The 15,167-nt window shown below is 47.3% G+C and overlaps 1 protein-coding gene across 1 annotated transcript; it reads right to left on the bottom strand.

The window, feature by feature from the left end:
- Positions 1-2,053: 2,053 nt before the first annotated feature.
- TUBB4A (tubulin beta 4A class IVa) lies at positions 2,054-11,465 on the bottom strand. Its single transcript, XM_069230425.1, has 4 exons — positions 11,034-11,465; positions 8,235-8,343; positions 7,997-8,107; positions 2,054-3,902 (listed from the first exon to the last, which is right to left on the bottom strand). The coding sequence occupies exons 1-4, from the start codon at positions 11,088-11,090 to the stop codon at positions 2,845-2,847; spliced, it is 1,335 nt and encodes a 444-aa protein (XP_069086526.1). The 5' UTR covers positions 11,091-11,465; the 3' UTR covers positions 2,054-2,844.
- Positions 11,466-15,167: the final 3,702 nt, after the last annotated feature.

Below are 15,167 nucleotides of genomic sequence, written 5' to 3'. Positions count from 1 at the left end.
CATGGGAGTCTGTCGGGGGAATAAATAAATTACTTTGGACTTGCAGGGTCAAACAGAGCATGCTTTCAATAAAGTAACCCGCAGAAACCTTTGCCCCCGTGAAATTAGTCAAAGTACTTGACCCCAAACTCAATGGAATTTGCTATGGTATTTGCGCCCCCCCGTGGGCTGACGTCAGGTTTAGGCAGCACCAACTACCCACAGCCCTGCCCTCGTACACCCATTGTAGACAGTCAAGACAGTAAACCAAGGCCCATATTTATACAATTGTATTTTGTAAGTTTGCACCGTTTTTGCGTCAAAAAGCAGCACAAGAAAGTATAAATATGGGCCCAAGTTCTTTAGCCTCCCCGGAGAAAATGACTGCCACAAGAGTAACTTCGCACGCCACAGGTGGCTAGTCTATCCAAGGACTTGTGCAACAGAAGCCTGCATTGACACTCCCATATCAGTTAAGAGGCCAGAGTGCAAAAAGCTCGACCAAAAATCTCACCTAGGGCAAAATAAACCACACTACAACTATCACAATGTAGATAGTTACTCCTCGGGCACCCAAGTCACTGACATGGCATCTGGCAGACCCAGAAACCTTGCAGCTTGGTAGAGATTCCACAGTATCCAATGACCGGGTGTTTGAGAGTTGCAGCTTAAGGATATCGGACGTAATGCAAGTCTGGGGACTTCTAGTCAGGGTTCGTGTATGAATGTTGCGTTACTGTGGAGTCCATGACCTGGGTGATCAGGCCTGTGCGCAGATTTTATGGGTTGTACCTGGGCCGATGGCGACCCCTAGCAGTACGGTCCATTGCTATGTTAGAAGTTAGTTTTACTAACCAACAAGTGCATGATGTATTGATTGGTCCCAGGGGTGTACCTATCCGCGGTGCAATTGCCACAGTGATCTGGAGCCAGCTTCCACCATAATGGCACTTTCACTGCTGAGTGGGTAGACCGACCCCTAACCACACCAATTTTGCTTCACCTGAACAAAAGATTAAGCCAGCCCCTTCCTGTTACTAACCACTCAAGCCAGCGATCGTGTGGAGCCAAAGAAATATGGTCACTTTCCATACGTAGGGTGGCATTTGCACTGGAAAATTAAAATGATTGTGGTGTAACAGAATCTGTTCTTATTTCAATCTGTATTGAGAGAAGGCCCAGAAGAAAACTAGATCACCTCTGGCAGTGTCTACGAATTATAACAAGAAGCCACCTGCATTTACGTACAAAGTGAAAAGCTGTGGGGGTTAGCGTCCACACTATTAATACACCTCTGGCTTAAGTACCGACTACTAGGCTGGCAAAGATGAAGATTTTTAGACTGCAATTTGGCCCAGGTGGTGTTGCTAAACTACCCCTATCGGCCATAGACATGTGGCCGAGACATCAGATTGTAGAGCCGAATCCCGAATGGGATTGATTTGGGTGCTTAACTGGTTTGTTAGGCTTTACGGTTCTGGGCTGCTAAAAAGCGAAACGTGTCCGCCGTTTCCGAGGAAGACAAAAACCTACCATGCTTCCGTCGACTCTAGAAACACTAACTTGCAATCCAGCGTGCTCTTTGCAACTTGGGTGGCCTGTTCACTTTGAGTGAAAGACGGGCATTACACTTCCAAAAGTGATATAAAGCAGCTTGTGCTTGGACTAGAGTTAAGCGGCAAAAGGAGCTCAGCAGCGAACGAAACGGTATAAAGGAACTCTGCTTCTATAAAAAACCTAATCCCAAAATGCCCAGTTGTTAGTGACACGGTCACTAGCGAAATGTGATTGATTCTTCTAGTTCCGGGCTGTTAATTTGCAACTCTGTCATATGCCCTCATCACATACCTTAACCAAGTGTCTGCATTTGTGGTCACCCTGGTATTTACCAGTCAATTGGTTCGAAAACAATCCATAACCGTTTAAAGGCTAGCAGATTGTTTTTTTGGGTTCCATTCCATGGTGCACATTTTACCTGCGTTTCCAAAGCCATCGCAAGAACATAACTAAAATGCAGAGAACGTCAACACTAACATCCCCTCCTCCCACTACCAAAAAAGGCGGACACCAGGAGTAGCACTTGATCTCATTTTAATTGTGGTCACATGGATGCGTCTTAAGTAATTACGATCTTAACTGTTCACCCAATCCCACCCCCGGTTTAACAGGCTTCGCATGTGAGGTTCAATCGTGACATGATTCACAAGTGAGTGCTTTCTCAGCTCATACTACCACACCATACGGGACAGACGCTCTGAAACAGTGAAAAGGGACAGCTGGAACTTGAGCCAGACAACAGAAATGAGTGAAAAAACGAAACAAGAGTGACAGGGGAGGGACAGGAAAGGCTAGCAGCCTGGAGAGAAGCTACATGGAAACAAAACAGGGGGTTCCTCTTCAGCACACACTACCCGGGATGTGTTGACGAGGAGCCTGCTCATTCAAGAACTACCGAGGACTGTAAACAGAAACCCAAATCTGAACGAACCCCCAGAGAAAATCTGTGGACCGACGCGGTCCCAAGCTGCTTCCAGTATCCGACCAAACATCTGGTGAGAAGACCGAAGTCTGGCGGGCTGCAAAACGCAACCACGGGGTTAAGGGGGAGCTGGGAGAAGGGTGTGGTCAACTCATGCTAAAAGGCCATGCACTAGCCAGAACGACTAGACAGGGCACCCACATACAGGAAATGACAAATGCAGTGCAGCAATAACCATATTACACAAAGCCAGCATCCCTGAACGTGAGCCGACCAGTCACCGCCGAGCCCAGTCGAGACCAGGTACCAGGAAGATGCTGGTTGGCCCAGCGTTTAAGTTCATGCCAGTGTTGGCAGTATGGTCCATTGTTTTAGTGTGTAGAGATTTATGCCACTTCTTCCTCTGCCTCCTCCTCGAACTCGCCCTCTTCTGCAGTGGCGTCTTGGTACTGCTGGTACTCGGACACCAGGTCGTTCATGTTGCTCTCTGCCTCGGTGAACTCCATCTCGTCCATGCCCTCGCCAGTGTACCAGTGGAGGAAAGCCTTGCGGCGGAACATGGCGGTGAACTGCTCGGAGATGCGCTTGAAGAGCTCCTGGATGGCTGTGCTGTTGCCGATAAAGGTAGCGGCCATCTTGAGGCCCCTGGGCGGGATGTCGCACACGGCTGTCTTCACGTTGTTTGGAATCCACTCCACGAAGTAGCTGCTGTTCTTGTTCTGCACATTGAGCATCTGCTCGTCCACTTCCTTCATAGACATGCGGCCGCGGAAGATGGCTGCCACTGTCAGGTAGCGGCCGTGGCGGGGGTCGCAGGCCGCCATCATGTTCTTTGAATCGAACATCTGTTGTGTCAGCTCTGGCACAGTCAGGGCACGGTACTGCTGGCTGCCGCGGCTAGTGAGCGGGGCAAAGCCGGGCATGAAGAAATGCAGACGGGGGAAGGGCACCATGTTGACTGCCAGCTTGCGGAGGTCAGCATTGAGCTGGCCGGGGAAGCGCAGGCAGGTGGTGACACCGCTCATTGTGGCTGAGACCAGGTGATTCAGATCTCCGTAGGTAGGGGTGGTCAGCTTAAGGGTCCGGAAACAGATGTCGTACAGAGCCTCGTTGTCAATGCAGAAGGTCTCGTCGGTGTTCTCAACCAGCTGGTGGACAGACAGGGTGGCGTTGTAGGGCTCCACAACTGTGTCTGAGACCTTGGGAGACGGCACCACGCTGAAGGTGTTCATGATCCTGTCGGGGTACTCTTCTCGGATCTTGCTAATGAGTAGAGTGCCCATACCAGAGCCGGTACCGCCGCCCAAAGAGTGGGTCAGCTGGAAGCCCTGGAGGCAATCGCAGCTCTCGGACTCCTTGCGCACTACATCCATGACGGAGTCCACCAGCTCCGCGCCTTCTGTGTAGTGACCTTTAGCCCAGTTGTTGCCAGCACCACTCTGACCTATAGGACAAACAAGAAACCCAAGGTAAGTAACGAGGCAAATTTAATTCCTTAAACCACTAGAACCCCGTGTGACGATTAATACTTTCAAAGCCATAGTTTACTAGCCTCCCGGCCGCAGAGCACCCAGCACAACAGGTGGAGCGATTCAGTCCGGCTAACCATCCTTTGAGATTCCTCCTCCCACCCCGCAGAAAAAGTTGAGCATTCGATTTAATTAACTAGCAAAGTAGACACAATGACTAGGTGGAGGGTACCCAATGTAAAACCAAATAAGCAACAAAACACGGACACTTGACAGCGTACACTTTTACAGCATCCCTGACGAGTAAATAAAAAGGTAGCTACCAGTAGGTCAACCCGCATTCAGCTAAGAAGCTTACTTTGTTGTATATATATATATATATATATATATATATATATATATATATATATATATATATGCATACCAGAATTGAGAAGACCGGTTTCTCAATTCGTATTGAGATTTAAAGAAAATTGGGATGAACGTACAACACGTTTAAAACTAATATCCGAGGGTTAAATACCTCCGAAGACACTTAGTACATTGGTGCCAGGTGCAGGGGTGTGGAATTCCTATAGCCTGAAGCCCAGGACATTGTTTGGGGCAAAGGAAGTTTGTTTTTTGGGACACGTAGACCCAACCTCCTAAAGCACAAACCCTTTGGCTGCTAGTTTACAGGGAAAGTAATGGTTTCCAGTTGAAGCAATGTTTGTGTCCACATGTTAATATAATGCTCAGGATGCTAATTTTTGCAGCTTTATAAGCAAGATTGACAATTCCTTGCACGTCTCTGAACATTTTATTTTGAAAGCAATTAGGAAAAAAGTTATGCCCCGTTCCTTTAAAATTTTGTACTATTGTCCTGAAATATAAAATGAGCAATATTGTGCTGATGCAGGCTATTTCCAAAACATTTAGAATGGAATGCCAGTGCAATCATGTTCTGCAATATTATGGGAACCATGACAAGTAGGCACTGGCAAAGCCAACCAATCCAATATTGGTTGTCTGTCCCTTGGTTCTGTCATTGCATGTCTTGATAGAGGCAACATGACTATTTTTGTGGAATCTTCCAGTCCATCACCATTGTAACAAATATTGGCAAAAGCAAAGAAAGTTTGGTCTCAATAAAGCACACATTGTCACAATAGTCCCTGTGAAACAAAGCTACTTTGTGCCAATATGCTACTTGTAGAACAGCAGACTACTTACCCAAAGTAAAGCCAGCCAATAGACTTAAAAAGAACAAAATGCCTTACCAGACGTTATTGGGGCACAACTCCCAAGTCACAAAAGTGCACCTATTGTATGTCTTTGCATTAACAGCTTTCATTAATTCACAAGAATTTACAGACGTAGACTTGGAAATCATTTGTGCGCTATTTTTTTTAAACAGAATAGGTATGTGTAGATTCTCATGCATAAATCTGTTTACAAGTTCACTTTCCCTCGAACCATTTTGTTCCCAATCCTGGAAGAACTTTGGCTTTTGCCTGTATCAGGAGTAAGTTATCAACCTACCCCCAATGTGGTAAGAGATTAAGTGAGAGCTTGTGAAAATCCTTAACACCACAAGATGGTAGGTTTGCAAGGACTCAATGGAATTCCAGCCATGGAACTATTGATTCCTCCAGCCCCTGTATGTACATCTGCAGCAGGGATCTTCAAACTAAGGGTCAGAGGCCAGGCTCTGACCAAAAGCAGCCTAGGAGATAAGAGGGCTTTGTTTTAGCATAAGCTTTTAGTGCATTTTTAAAAAAGGTAACTGAACTGCAATGTTTAAATTAGTCCAGTTTGGGGGCAAGGAAGGTGAAAGCCTCTTCCACATCTGGCATTAGGCATTTGTATAGCTATTTCCTAAAATGAAACTGCTGCTGATGGGTCCTGATGTAAGAAAAGTGGGTCTGCACCCAATGCAGGTTCCTGGTTAGTGCAGAAGATGTCACATGCCAGATGAATGCAGTTTGGTATGTGCAGGATGCTGTCTACAAGCCTTTAGTAAATGCAAAACTTGCGTTTCTGCAAACATGGTGCTGTCAGGGCCCAGGAGGAACCAGGCTGGCTACCCAGGAGGGGGAGATAGGGGGTCTCAGTTCCTGAGACCAGGCAGCACACACAGCATTCCCACAGCATGGGGACAAAGTCACAAATGGTACCATGTGTGCCACATCTAAGATGGCAGACCATGGCAATAGTGCGGGAACTAGCATCAACATATGACACCAGTTTGGAGATCTTTTCAGGGCCCAGAAGAGTGCTGCCTATTGATTGTTGCTCCACTGGGTGTTGATTTGAGGCTTGGGGTTTTCCATGGAGGGGTCAGCCTTGGGTGGTTACTGTCACCTGGGGGTCCTTTGGTCAGTTGGGCCACCTGGACTCAGGCCGTGGGCATCAGTGCAGAGTGGCGAGGACCCATGCTTTGAGTGAGCCAAGAATCGTTCAGAAGTTTCTTTGGCCAAGTCATGGTCGACAGTTCTTGATCCTCTGATGCAGAGTCCTCTGGAGGTTTCAGGTTGCTGGACCTGAAAGACGCGACACTTCTCCTACAGGTTCTTTGAAGCAGGAGACAGACCAGTTGGGCTGGGGCCAAGTCAGTTGTCCTTTCCTTCTCTGCTGGGGTTTCTGCTAAGCAGTCCTTGTGAGGTCACCAGGAATCAGATTAGTCTGGCTCGGGGAGCCTTACATTTAGGGGTGTTTAGGAGTTGGACAGCAGCCACTGGCTGTCCCCGAGAGTGGCAAAACCCTCCCTATGCCCTCTCCTTTTGGAGGGGGCACATTCCTAGCCCTATATGGTCCCTGTCCTCCAAATCAAGATTGAGAATTCTGCAAGGGGGTGGTCACTTCAGTGCTGGACACCTTAGGGGTGGGTCCTGGCTGAGGTAGTGACCCCCCCCCCTTGTTAATTATCCCTCTGGACTTGCTACCAGAAGTGGGGCTTTCCATCTCCCCTACCTGGTGTGCCCTGGGGCATTGTAACACGAAGCCTGAGCCTTTGAGGCTCACTGCTAGGTTACAGGTCCTTAAAAGCGCGAGGTACCTCCATTTAGTGCAGGCATTGTGGACTTTCATTCTCCCTGTGTTAGGTGAGTGGTCCCTTAAGGAGGCACAACATGCTGTAGCCCTTAGGGACCTTCCTTGGGGACAGGGCCAATGGTGCCTTTTACAAGGGACCTGTATGCCAATTGTGGCAACAATGGTATTTTCAGTGGATTAACACTGGTGCCTGGTTATCAGGGTCCCAAGCAAACTCAGTCAAGTCAGCATCAGTATCCAGCCAAAAAAAGTGGGGATAACTGCAGCTTTGAGCAGCAGGCATTAAAAGATAAGTGCTGGAAAAAAAATGCAAATAAATCTTAGATTTCAGCCCCCTTTTTTAGAGCGGTTGCAGACATAATGAAGCACAAAATGGTACTAAGTTGTGCAATGCACACACTGCCCCACATTGTAAGTTTGGCCTGGTGATTTTGGCCTCCGGGCCAGTGCAACAAAAAAAATACGCTAATGTGGTGAAAGAAGGCACCAGAGGCTTATATCTGCCTGTTTCAGAAAAGGATGTCTAGAAAAATCAATTTGTCCAAAATGGAAGTGGTATTTCAATAGGTTTTATGTGCATATAAAGGTGGGGGTTTATTTTAGCAGACAGAAAGGTCCATCTGTCAAAACAGACAACAGGGTGGCCCGCTGCTTATGCTGAGACCTCCCCACCAGTTTAAGGGTTTGCCACTAGGTCAGCGGGTGGAACCTAGCAGGAAACAGGCTACAACATTGTCTCCAGCTCATAATCAAGCCAGTGGCAATGCTGTAGCCAGCAGGGTGCACCAGCACACCCTTGCAGTGTTTACTGTCTGCACAGCTCATAATCAGGCCCAAAATGCTGCAATTACAAAAACCCATTTAAAGTCGATAGTTGAATGATAATGCAAGCGGAGGTCAAAGATTTATTGGGGCATGTGATGATTTGGCTGTTCTATTTATTCCTAGCACTTCTGCTGCTGGACTCAGCTACAAGGGAATATTGCAGTCTACTTAACCGAACATGCAACACTTAATATAACATCCTTCTACTTACCAAAGACAAAGTTGTCTGGTCTGAAGATCTGTCCAAATGGCCCCGACCGCACAGAGTCCATAGTACCTGGCTCCAGATCTACGAGGATGGCCCTGGGTACATATTTTCCACCTGTGTAAGAGGGACAGAAAGTATGAAGTATCACACAGGAAAGCAGTATTTTCACCCCAATTTAATTGGCAAAGCAAGGCTGAACACCATGTGGTAAAATCAGGATTGATTAGGCATCGCAACGTACCTGAAGCTTCATTGTAATACACGTTTATCCTCTCCAGCTGAAGATCACTGTCTCCGTGGTAAGTACCCGTGGGGTCAATGCCATGTTCATCGCTGATTACTTCCCAAAACTGCAGAGAAAATTACCAATATTAATATCAGACCCTACCTCAATCTGACAACATACATGATGTCCAATGGAACACCCATATTGATAAAATCTATTGTTACTTAGTTCCAATTTCCAACTGAAATTATTTTGTATTTAACTAATTGCTAGACCACCAGTACCAGCGAGGACGGGCTTTTGACATGGGAAGGCCAGTCTAGTCAATTGAAAGATAAAGGGTATGTGTTAGATCGCTAAAGAATGACCAGTTTGACCACTGATGGAACAAGACCACGTGCGTTACATTTAAACCGCCACACGAGATGTTAATGTGTGGATGCCGGCCAAAATGTAACGCGTGGCCACGTCGACACGTGACGTGTTCACGAAGCTGTACCCGATTTTAGGACCACTAATATTGGCTTGAGAGGGCAGGTAAATGAGGCCATGTGATCCGAGATAATCACTATGTCTAGGCTGCTTTATTCCAAGAAAAGATGCACGATACAAAACCGAAGTGTGCCCACAATTAATCAACGCAGTTCAGTCTAATCGTGACAGGAGGTCCCGAGGTCTGTAAATATCTTAAATGTGCAGTCGGACAGGATGTAGCAGCATGTACGTGATAATTAAGTGGCTGAATATGCTAGTACAAACGTAGCATGTACAGCTTTTCGGGAAAGGATACGTTAGTGGTACTTAACTGAGGATGCTACAACCGCGCCAAAACGCGCACACACATCAAGAAGCGACCCTTTTCAGGTACATGCCACCTCAAGATTAACGTTGCTTGTGACTACCAAACAGGCGCCACGTTTAAAGTTGGCTCGGATTTATCGACATGCCGTTATCTAACACTAGGGAGCAACAGTTTTTCCCATGGATAACAAAGCGGTACAATGCACATACGGTCCGTCGCTATGCAATATAGCATGAAAGCAGTTAGTGCGCATCCTTAAAACCGCTCCCAGAGAAATTCAACGAAAGCGTAAATCAAGGAATAATTCTAAATTTTCTTCACGCGGCAAATAAACCAGGAGCACCGCCTCTGGGTGTCAGAGGTACTGCAGCCTGCAGAGACGGACTCCATCTTAGAGCCGTGATTCAGCTCTGCGCCACTGAAGCAGTTGCCGCTCCCTGCCTACAGGACAAAAAGCGCCGTCAATGGGTGGAGAGAAAGCGACGGAGCAAGAACCTCTAACCCGCTCTTTAATCTTTACAGCACTGACTATAAACTAGGCACGCCTTGTGTTAAGACTAGGCAATTAACCTGCATCTTCTGCCACTTGTGGGCGATGCTATAGTGCATGCACCTCTTTGCATCGTTACTGTACAGAGAATGCCATTTGGTAGGCGTGTTTAACTCTGGACTGATGCTTACAACTTGTGCTCTAGAGAAGACTCCACGGCTTGTGATCATAGACGTGTAGCCAAACGACTCGAAAAATGAAAGCAGTACCATAATGCGCTGTATCCCGTCCCGTTTGTGGTTTAAAAGCACCCTCTTAATTCAAGTGCCCATCCTGTGCATAACCTGCTGCCACGCTATGCCATATAGTGTATAAGGTCTTCCAGTTGCAGCTTTTCCCTTGGGTTCGAGATGCACCGACTCCAACCCAGACCCTCAGGATTGTATTCTGTGTACGGTTTGTTGGTCAAAACGGAACATGTTTTACCCTGTCATACATGCCCGTCTCTACTAGAAGCCCGCTGCACTAACCTTTGAGCGTCATCTTCACCTATGCCGCTCTACTGCACTTGGCGACACTACTATCAAACAGATTACGCACCCACACGGTAACTGTGGGCGTACACTGCTGCCCCTTATCAAGACTAAAGCCTAAACCCTGTTTGCAATTCGCTGCTCCTACACTTGGGAGTTATAAACTGGACATTGCTGGACTTCGCGGACTACGGTTCGGTATAGGTGACATTTGTTTGGAAGCCAATCTAATTGTATTTAGCTTCGTGCTAATGACCGAAATCTGGGCTGCTCTTATGACATGCCAAAGCCAATACAGATGTAAGGAAACGGATCAGAGATCACTTAACACCTGCTGCCAGTCACACTTCTGACTACAGAAATTATTTCAAATTACGGATTGGACAGGGATATAAAAACGACTGCAGTATTTAGCCTGTTGAGTTTTTTTTTTAAAGTGCTTGGCATGAAACGGATTGACATACTTGAGGATGCATGCCGTCAAGAGAGCAGGCTTATGAGGAACAGGATGAGACGTTATCTTATCACTGTCAAACCTACCCCAATCTTAAAGGCGTGAAAATGGCCCATGCCATGAGCACTTAACACTGAAAAAAACGAGGCCGCGGTCTACACGTAGCTAAACCGAGGAACAGACTACATGCATTGATGGCAGGGATTCAGGATTACACGTACTTCCCCACCCAGAAATGGCGCCGCTTTCACCCTGTCTTGAGGGGCGGGGCCGAGTCTTAAACTCCCGACCGCCGCCATTTTAAACTACCGGTCACCACCAGCCATGCGTATGACAGGCGATCCCCGCCCGCCTAAAAGATAAAATTGTGTTGTCGAACGTCTATGCCTTTCACCTAGCTAATTAAAGCACCAACCCAATTTCATCACAACCTTATTAGGCATCTTTGTGGCCGCACCCTCCCTAGAATGTGCCACCTGCTCGCCCCCAGCATCCTCAATAGAGCCTCATGAATAGCCCCCCCGGCCAACCTCACCTTGGCCCCGATCTGGTTGCCGCACTGTCCTGCCTGCAGGTGCACGATCTCCCTCATGATTGCTTGGTGGGCTCGGTACTTCTCAAGGCTGTATGGTGCAGGCGGTCGCAGCGGTGTTGCGGGCTGCTGCTTCTTCGAGGTCTGAGCGCGCGGTCTGCGGAACTGTCGTGCGCCGCCCCTCTCTTTTTATACGATATGACGTCACCAGCGCCAGAGCGAGGCTCCACTCAGCCCACCCGGAACCTCGCCCTTCTGGCGCGCGCGCCCTTTTTCTTTTTCTCCTTTAGTTTAACGCCGCGCTGGCTCGCTGCGCAGGCGCTTGGGACCTGCGGAGGCGGGAGGATGCGTCACTTGCTCCCTTCCCCCTGCTCCCGGCGCGCGCTCTTTCATTCGACGCCTTGGTCTGGCTATGCGGCGCGCGGTGATCGCACTGAGCATGCGTTCTTCTCCAGGGGCATCCCAATGCGTCGCGGCCTCGCCTCAAAATGGCTGACATGGCAGAATGAGACAATGGAAGTCTGTTTTCGCTATTTACCAGCGAGGAAATAACAGCGCTGTCATACACAGTCACAAGCTGAAACGTAGTCCTTCAGAGAGACACAAGATGCTATCGCGAAGCGGAACATTCACAGAGCAGCGCGGTCGCCTTCCATTTCAAGAAGGTGTACTTCGCCATGGTTGTCAGTAGAAACAAAGTATAATGCATATAAAAAAGCGAAGCCTGACATTTTCAAAATACTAGACTATATATACCGGAATCAGTACTGCACTAAAAGCTTGTTATGTATATCCTCTTCTTAGAAGGCGGTAGCATAGACCCTCCTCCACATCAATACCATATGACATGAGCATTATAAAGGCAGTAAACCAATCTAATGAAAACTGCATCAAACCACAGCCCCGGATTCGATCAAGCCAGGCCTGAAAAATGGTATGTGTTTTGAAACCCAGCAAGTACGTTATAGTCCCCAATTAGGTAGCTGTGCTCTTGTGAACAAATATTTATCAAAAGCATAGCTCGTCAGTGGTCTGCTTAGATGAGGTCTTGAGTCTGACCTAAGCATTTAGGCCTAGAAACTCTACAGCCCACATTATCAGTTGGTCAGAATTTTCCAAACCCCATTAGCTCCTGTTTGCGTAGAGATCAGAATAGTTTTTTTTTTAGCTAACGCAATAAGAATTTTCACTTCTATTAAGGACACATGGACCAATCCCCAACCGTCTAGCCCTTCAATAGTCACTGCCACCATCTTAATCTCCTCTTTCTTTGCAAAGGCTAAAGGAAAAAGTCAATCTCCATAAATCCTCAGATCAAACAAGTCTGAATGGTTGCAAACAGGACCTAGAAGTTGCCAACTTTCTTGGTCAAGAACGAAGACCTTTAGAAGATGACGTTGTAAACTGCCAAACCACTTGGATCCAAAACTCCAATTCATGCTTGTTTCTGGTCGTTACCTAGGAGAAGAATCACAGCCATAAAATCCGTATCCATAGCATGCATAAAGAATAACAACGGGTGGGAATGAGTCTTTTATACATTAGAATTATTGAAAACTATGTACGTAGTAATGCCAACATTCAGGGTGGGATAATCCTCGCCTCTGTGTCCTTAATAGAACTGAAAATTCTTGTCATGTTAGCTATACATTTTTTTATTCTATGTCAGGACTGGAGGCTCCGATTATGCTTGTTCAAAAGCTGTGCCACCACACCCGACGCTACATCAACAATCAGTTTGTAATAAAAAGATTTGAATGTGGATTCCGAGGACCAGTCTGCTTACTTCATGATATCCCCCAAACGAGATCCCATTGCAAAAGATTTTGACTCCATAGCGCCTCACACCGAATAAGCACCAAAAATCAAAATGTCGATTCCTGCCTCAGGTAACAACCATCGCATCCATCTAGCCAGAGTGGCTGAGGACACCGGTCCAAAAGGTTTCCGGAGGGTGATGAGCAATTGTCCCTCAGGCTCAAACCGCAATTCACTGGTAGCTGCCTCGTATGCTTTGATACACTCTACCACACAGAGTTTTTTTGTCAGAAGAAAAAGCCAGATAAGACACTGACCTGATGTTAGTCTTCGTTCTGTGGGATATGGAAAAACTAACCCCCTCAGGAGAACATTTCCTACCTCTGACATCTATTGCTCGTACGTCTGAGACCCTTTTGTAAGAAATCAGGCACAGTAGCATAGTCAGTTTAGCTGATAGTTGCTTATGGGATAAATACTTATTATGAGGCCAAGAGTCTAAGGACAATGTTTACATCCCACAAGGTTGAATATCTGGCTTGGGGAGGTTTAGAAAACCTAATGCCTCTCGTTATCTTGCACGCCAAGGGATCCTTACCAACGGGATTTCCATTAACTTGGATATGACCTGCTGAAATAGATGATCTGTTGTTGTTTACCGACCCGTAAGCTAAACCGGAATCCACCAATGACAATAGAAAATTAATTACCAGACAGCCATCTGCTCGAGAGGGATCTGCATTCTGTTCGTTACACCAAGATACCCGTCTCCGCCATGCAGAGTCATATTGTTTGTGAGTACTAGGTGCTCAGGCCTGCTCAATATAGGCCAAAGCATGTGCCGAAATGCCTGGCAAACTCCATCTTTTCTGGAAATCCTCCAAGGTACTAACTTGAATTGGTCTGATGTGATCAAGGGATGTGCAAGGCTCGCTGGGTCCAAAAGGAGACTGTGCCTCGACGGAATTAGGAGAGGAACCTTGCATGTCATGTCTAACACAATGGGGAACCAAGGCTGAGCTCTCCATAGCAGCGTGACCAGAACAATCTCGGCCTTCTGGCATCTCGTCTGAGCCAATACCCTGGGAATCATGCTGAATGGGGGAAAGGCATAGCCCAGGAGAGGCAACCAATCCTGCAAGAACGCATCCGTCGCCAGAGCCTCTGGATCCAGATGCCAGCTGAAAATATTTGGAAGTTGGCGATTGAGTCGCGATGCAAACAGGTCCACTGAACATGGGCCCCATCTGCGATTGAGAAGGAAGAAAACCCTCGGGTGTAACCTCCAATCACTGAAATCCCAAAGGTGGCGAGAATGCCAGTTTTTGGTCCCAGCAGATACTCCTCTATAAGAGAAATCCGGTGCTGCAGACAAAAATGTCACAAATCCTTGGCTATCTCTGCCAACATCTGAGACCTTGTACCTCCCAGCCTGTTGACATACCTGACTGCTGAGATGTTGTCCATCCGCAGTAAAATGCAGTAGTCTGTCTTGGATGGGGATAGACTCTTGACCGCAAAGGAGCCCGCTATAAGCTCCAGGCGGTTGATGTGGAGCTAAAGTTCCTGCTCTGACCAACAACCACCTGTGGAGAGGGACCCACATCTGGCTCCCCATCCCCACCTGCTGGCATCCGACTCCTAGATAATGTCACCCCCAATTCATCTCCAGCTTGGCTTCCGACGAGAGGTGAATCAGTTCAGACTAACTCAACATCTTCTGAAGGTGTTGTATCTTGAGGCGTTGAAGGGCCCTGTAATGGAGGGGACCCAGGAAAATGGCCTGGATGGAAGAGGCCAGAAGGCTCACAATCCGAGCTACTGACCTCAGTGATATTGTCTGGCCTCACAGTGCATCTCTCAATTCCTTCTTGATCAACTGGACTTTTTGCAACAGAAGAATCAATTGGCACAACACCGATTCTATCCGGAATCCCACAAATTCCATCTGCCGGGAGGGAACCAGACAGGGTTTTGGTTGATTGATGATGAAACCCAGGTCCTGCAGAAGCTGAATTGTCCAACACAAATGCAGGATTACTGTCTGAGGATCCTGGGCCATAATGAGGATGTAGTCAAGGTAGATGATTAACTTGACGCTACAAGCCCGAAGAACCTCTACCACTAGTCTCATCAGTTTGGTGAAACACCATGGAGCTGAGGAGAGACCGAAAGGAAGGACCTTGTACTCATAACATTGACCGAGCCAGTAAAACTGAAGAAAACACCTGTGGGGAGCAAAATTGGGAATTGAAAGGTATGCATCCTTCAGATCCAGCCAGACCAACCAGTCCCCCTCCTGCAGTAGATCTCGAAGAAGATGAATACCTTCCATCTTGAAATGTCAATAGATAATCCAAGAATTAAAAATCTTTAGGT

The sequence above is a fragment of the Pleurodeles waltl genome, chromosome 4_2, assembly GCF_031143425.1.
Source record: "Pleurodeles waltl isolate 20211129_DDA chromosome 4_2, aPleWal1.hap1.20221129, whole genome shotgun sequence".
NCBI classification, from domain to species: domain Eukaryota; kingdom Metazoa; phylum Chordata; class Amphibia; order Caudata; family Salamandridae; genus Pleurodeles; species Pleurodeles waltl.
The sequence above is the reverse complement of the archived record's forward strand: the minus strand, read 5'-3'. Positions and strand labels throughout refer to the sequence as shown.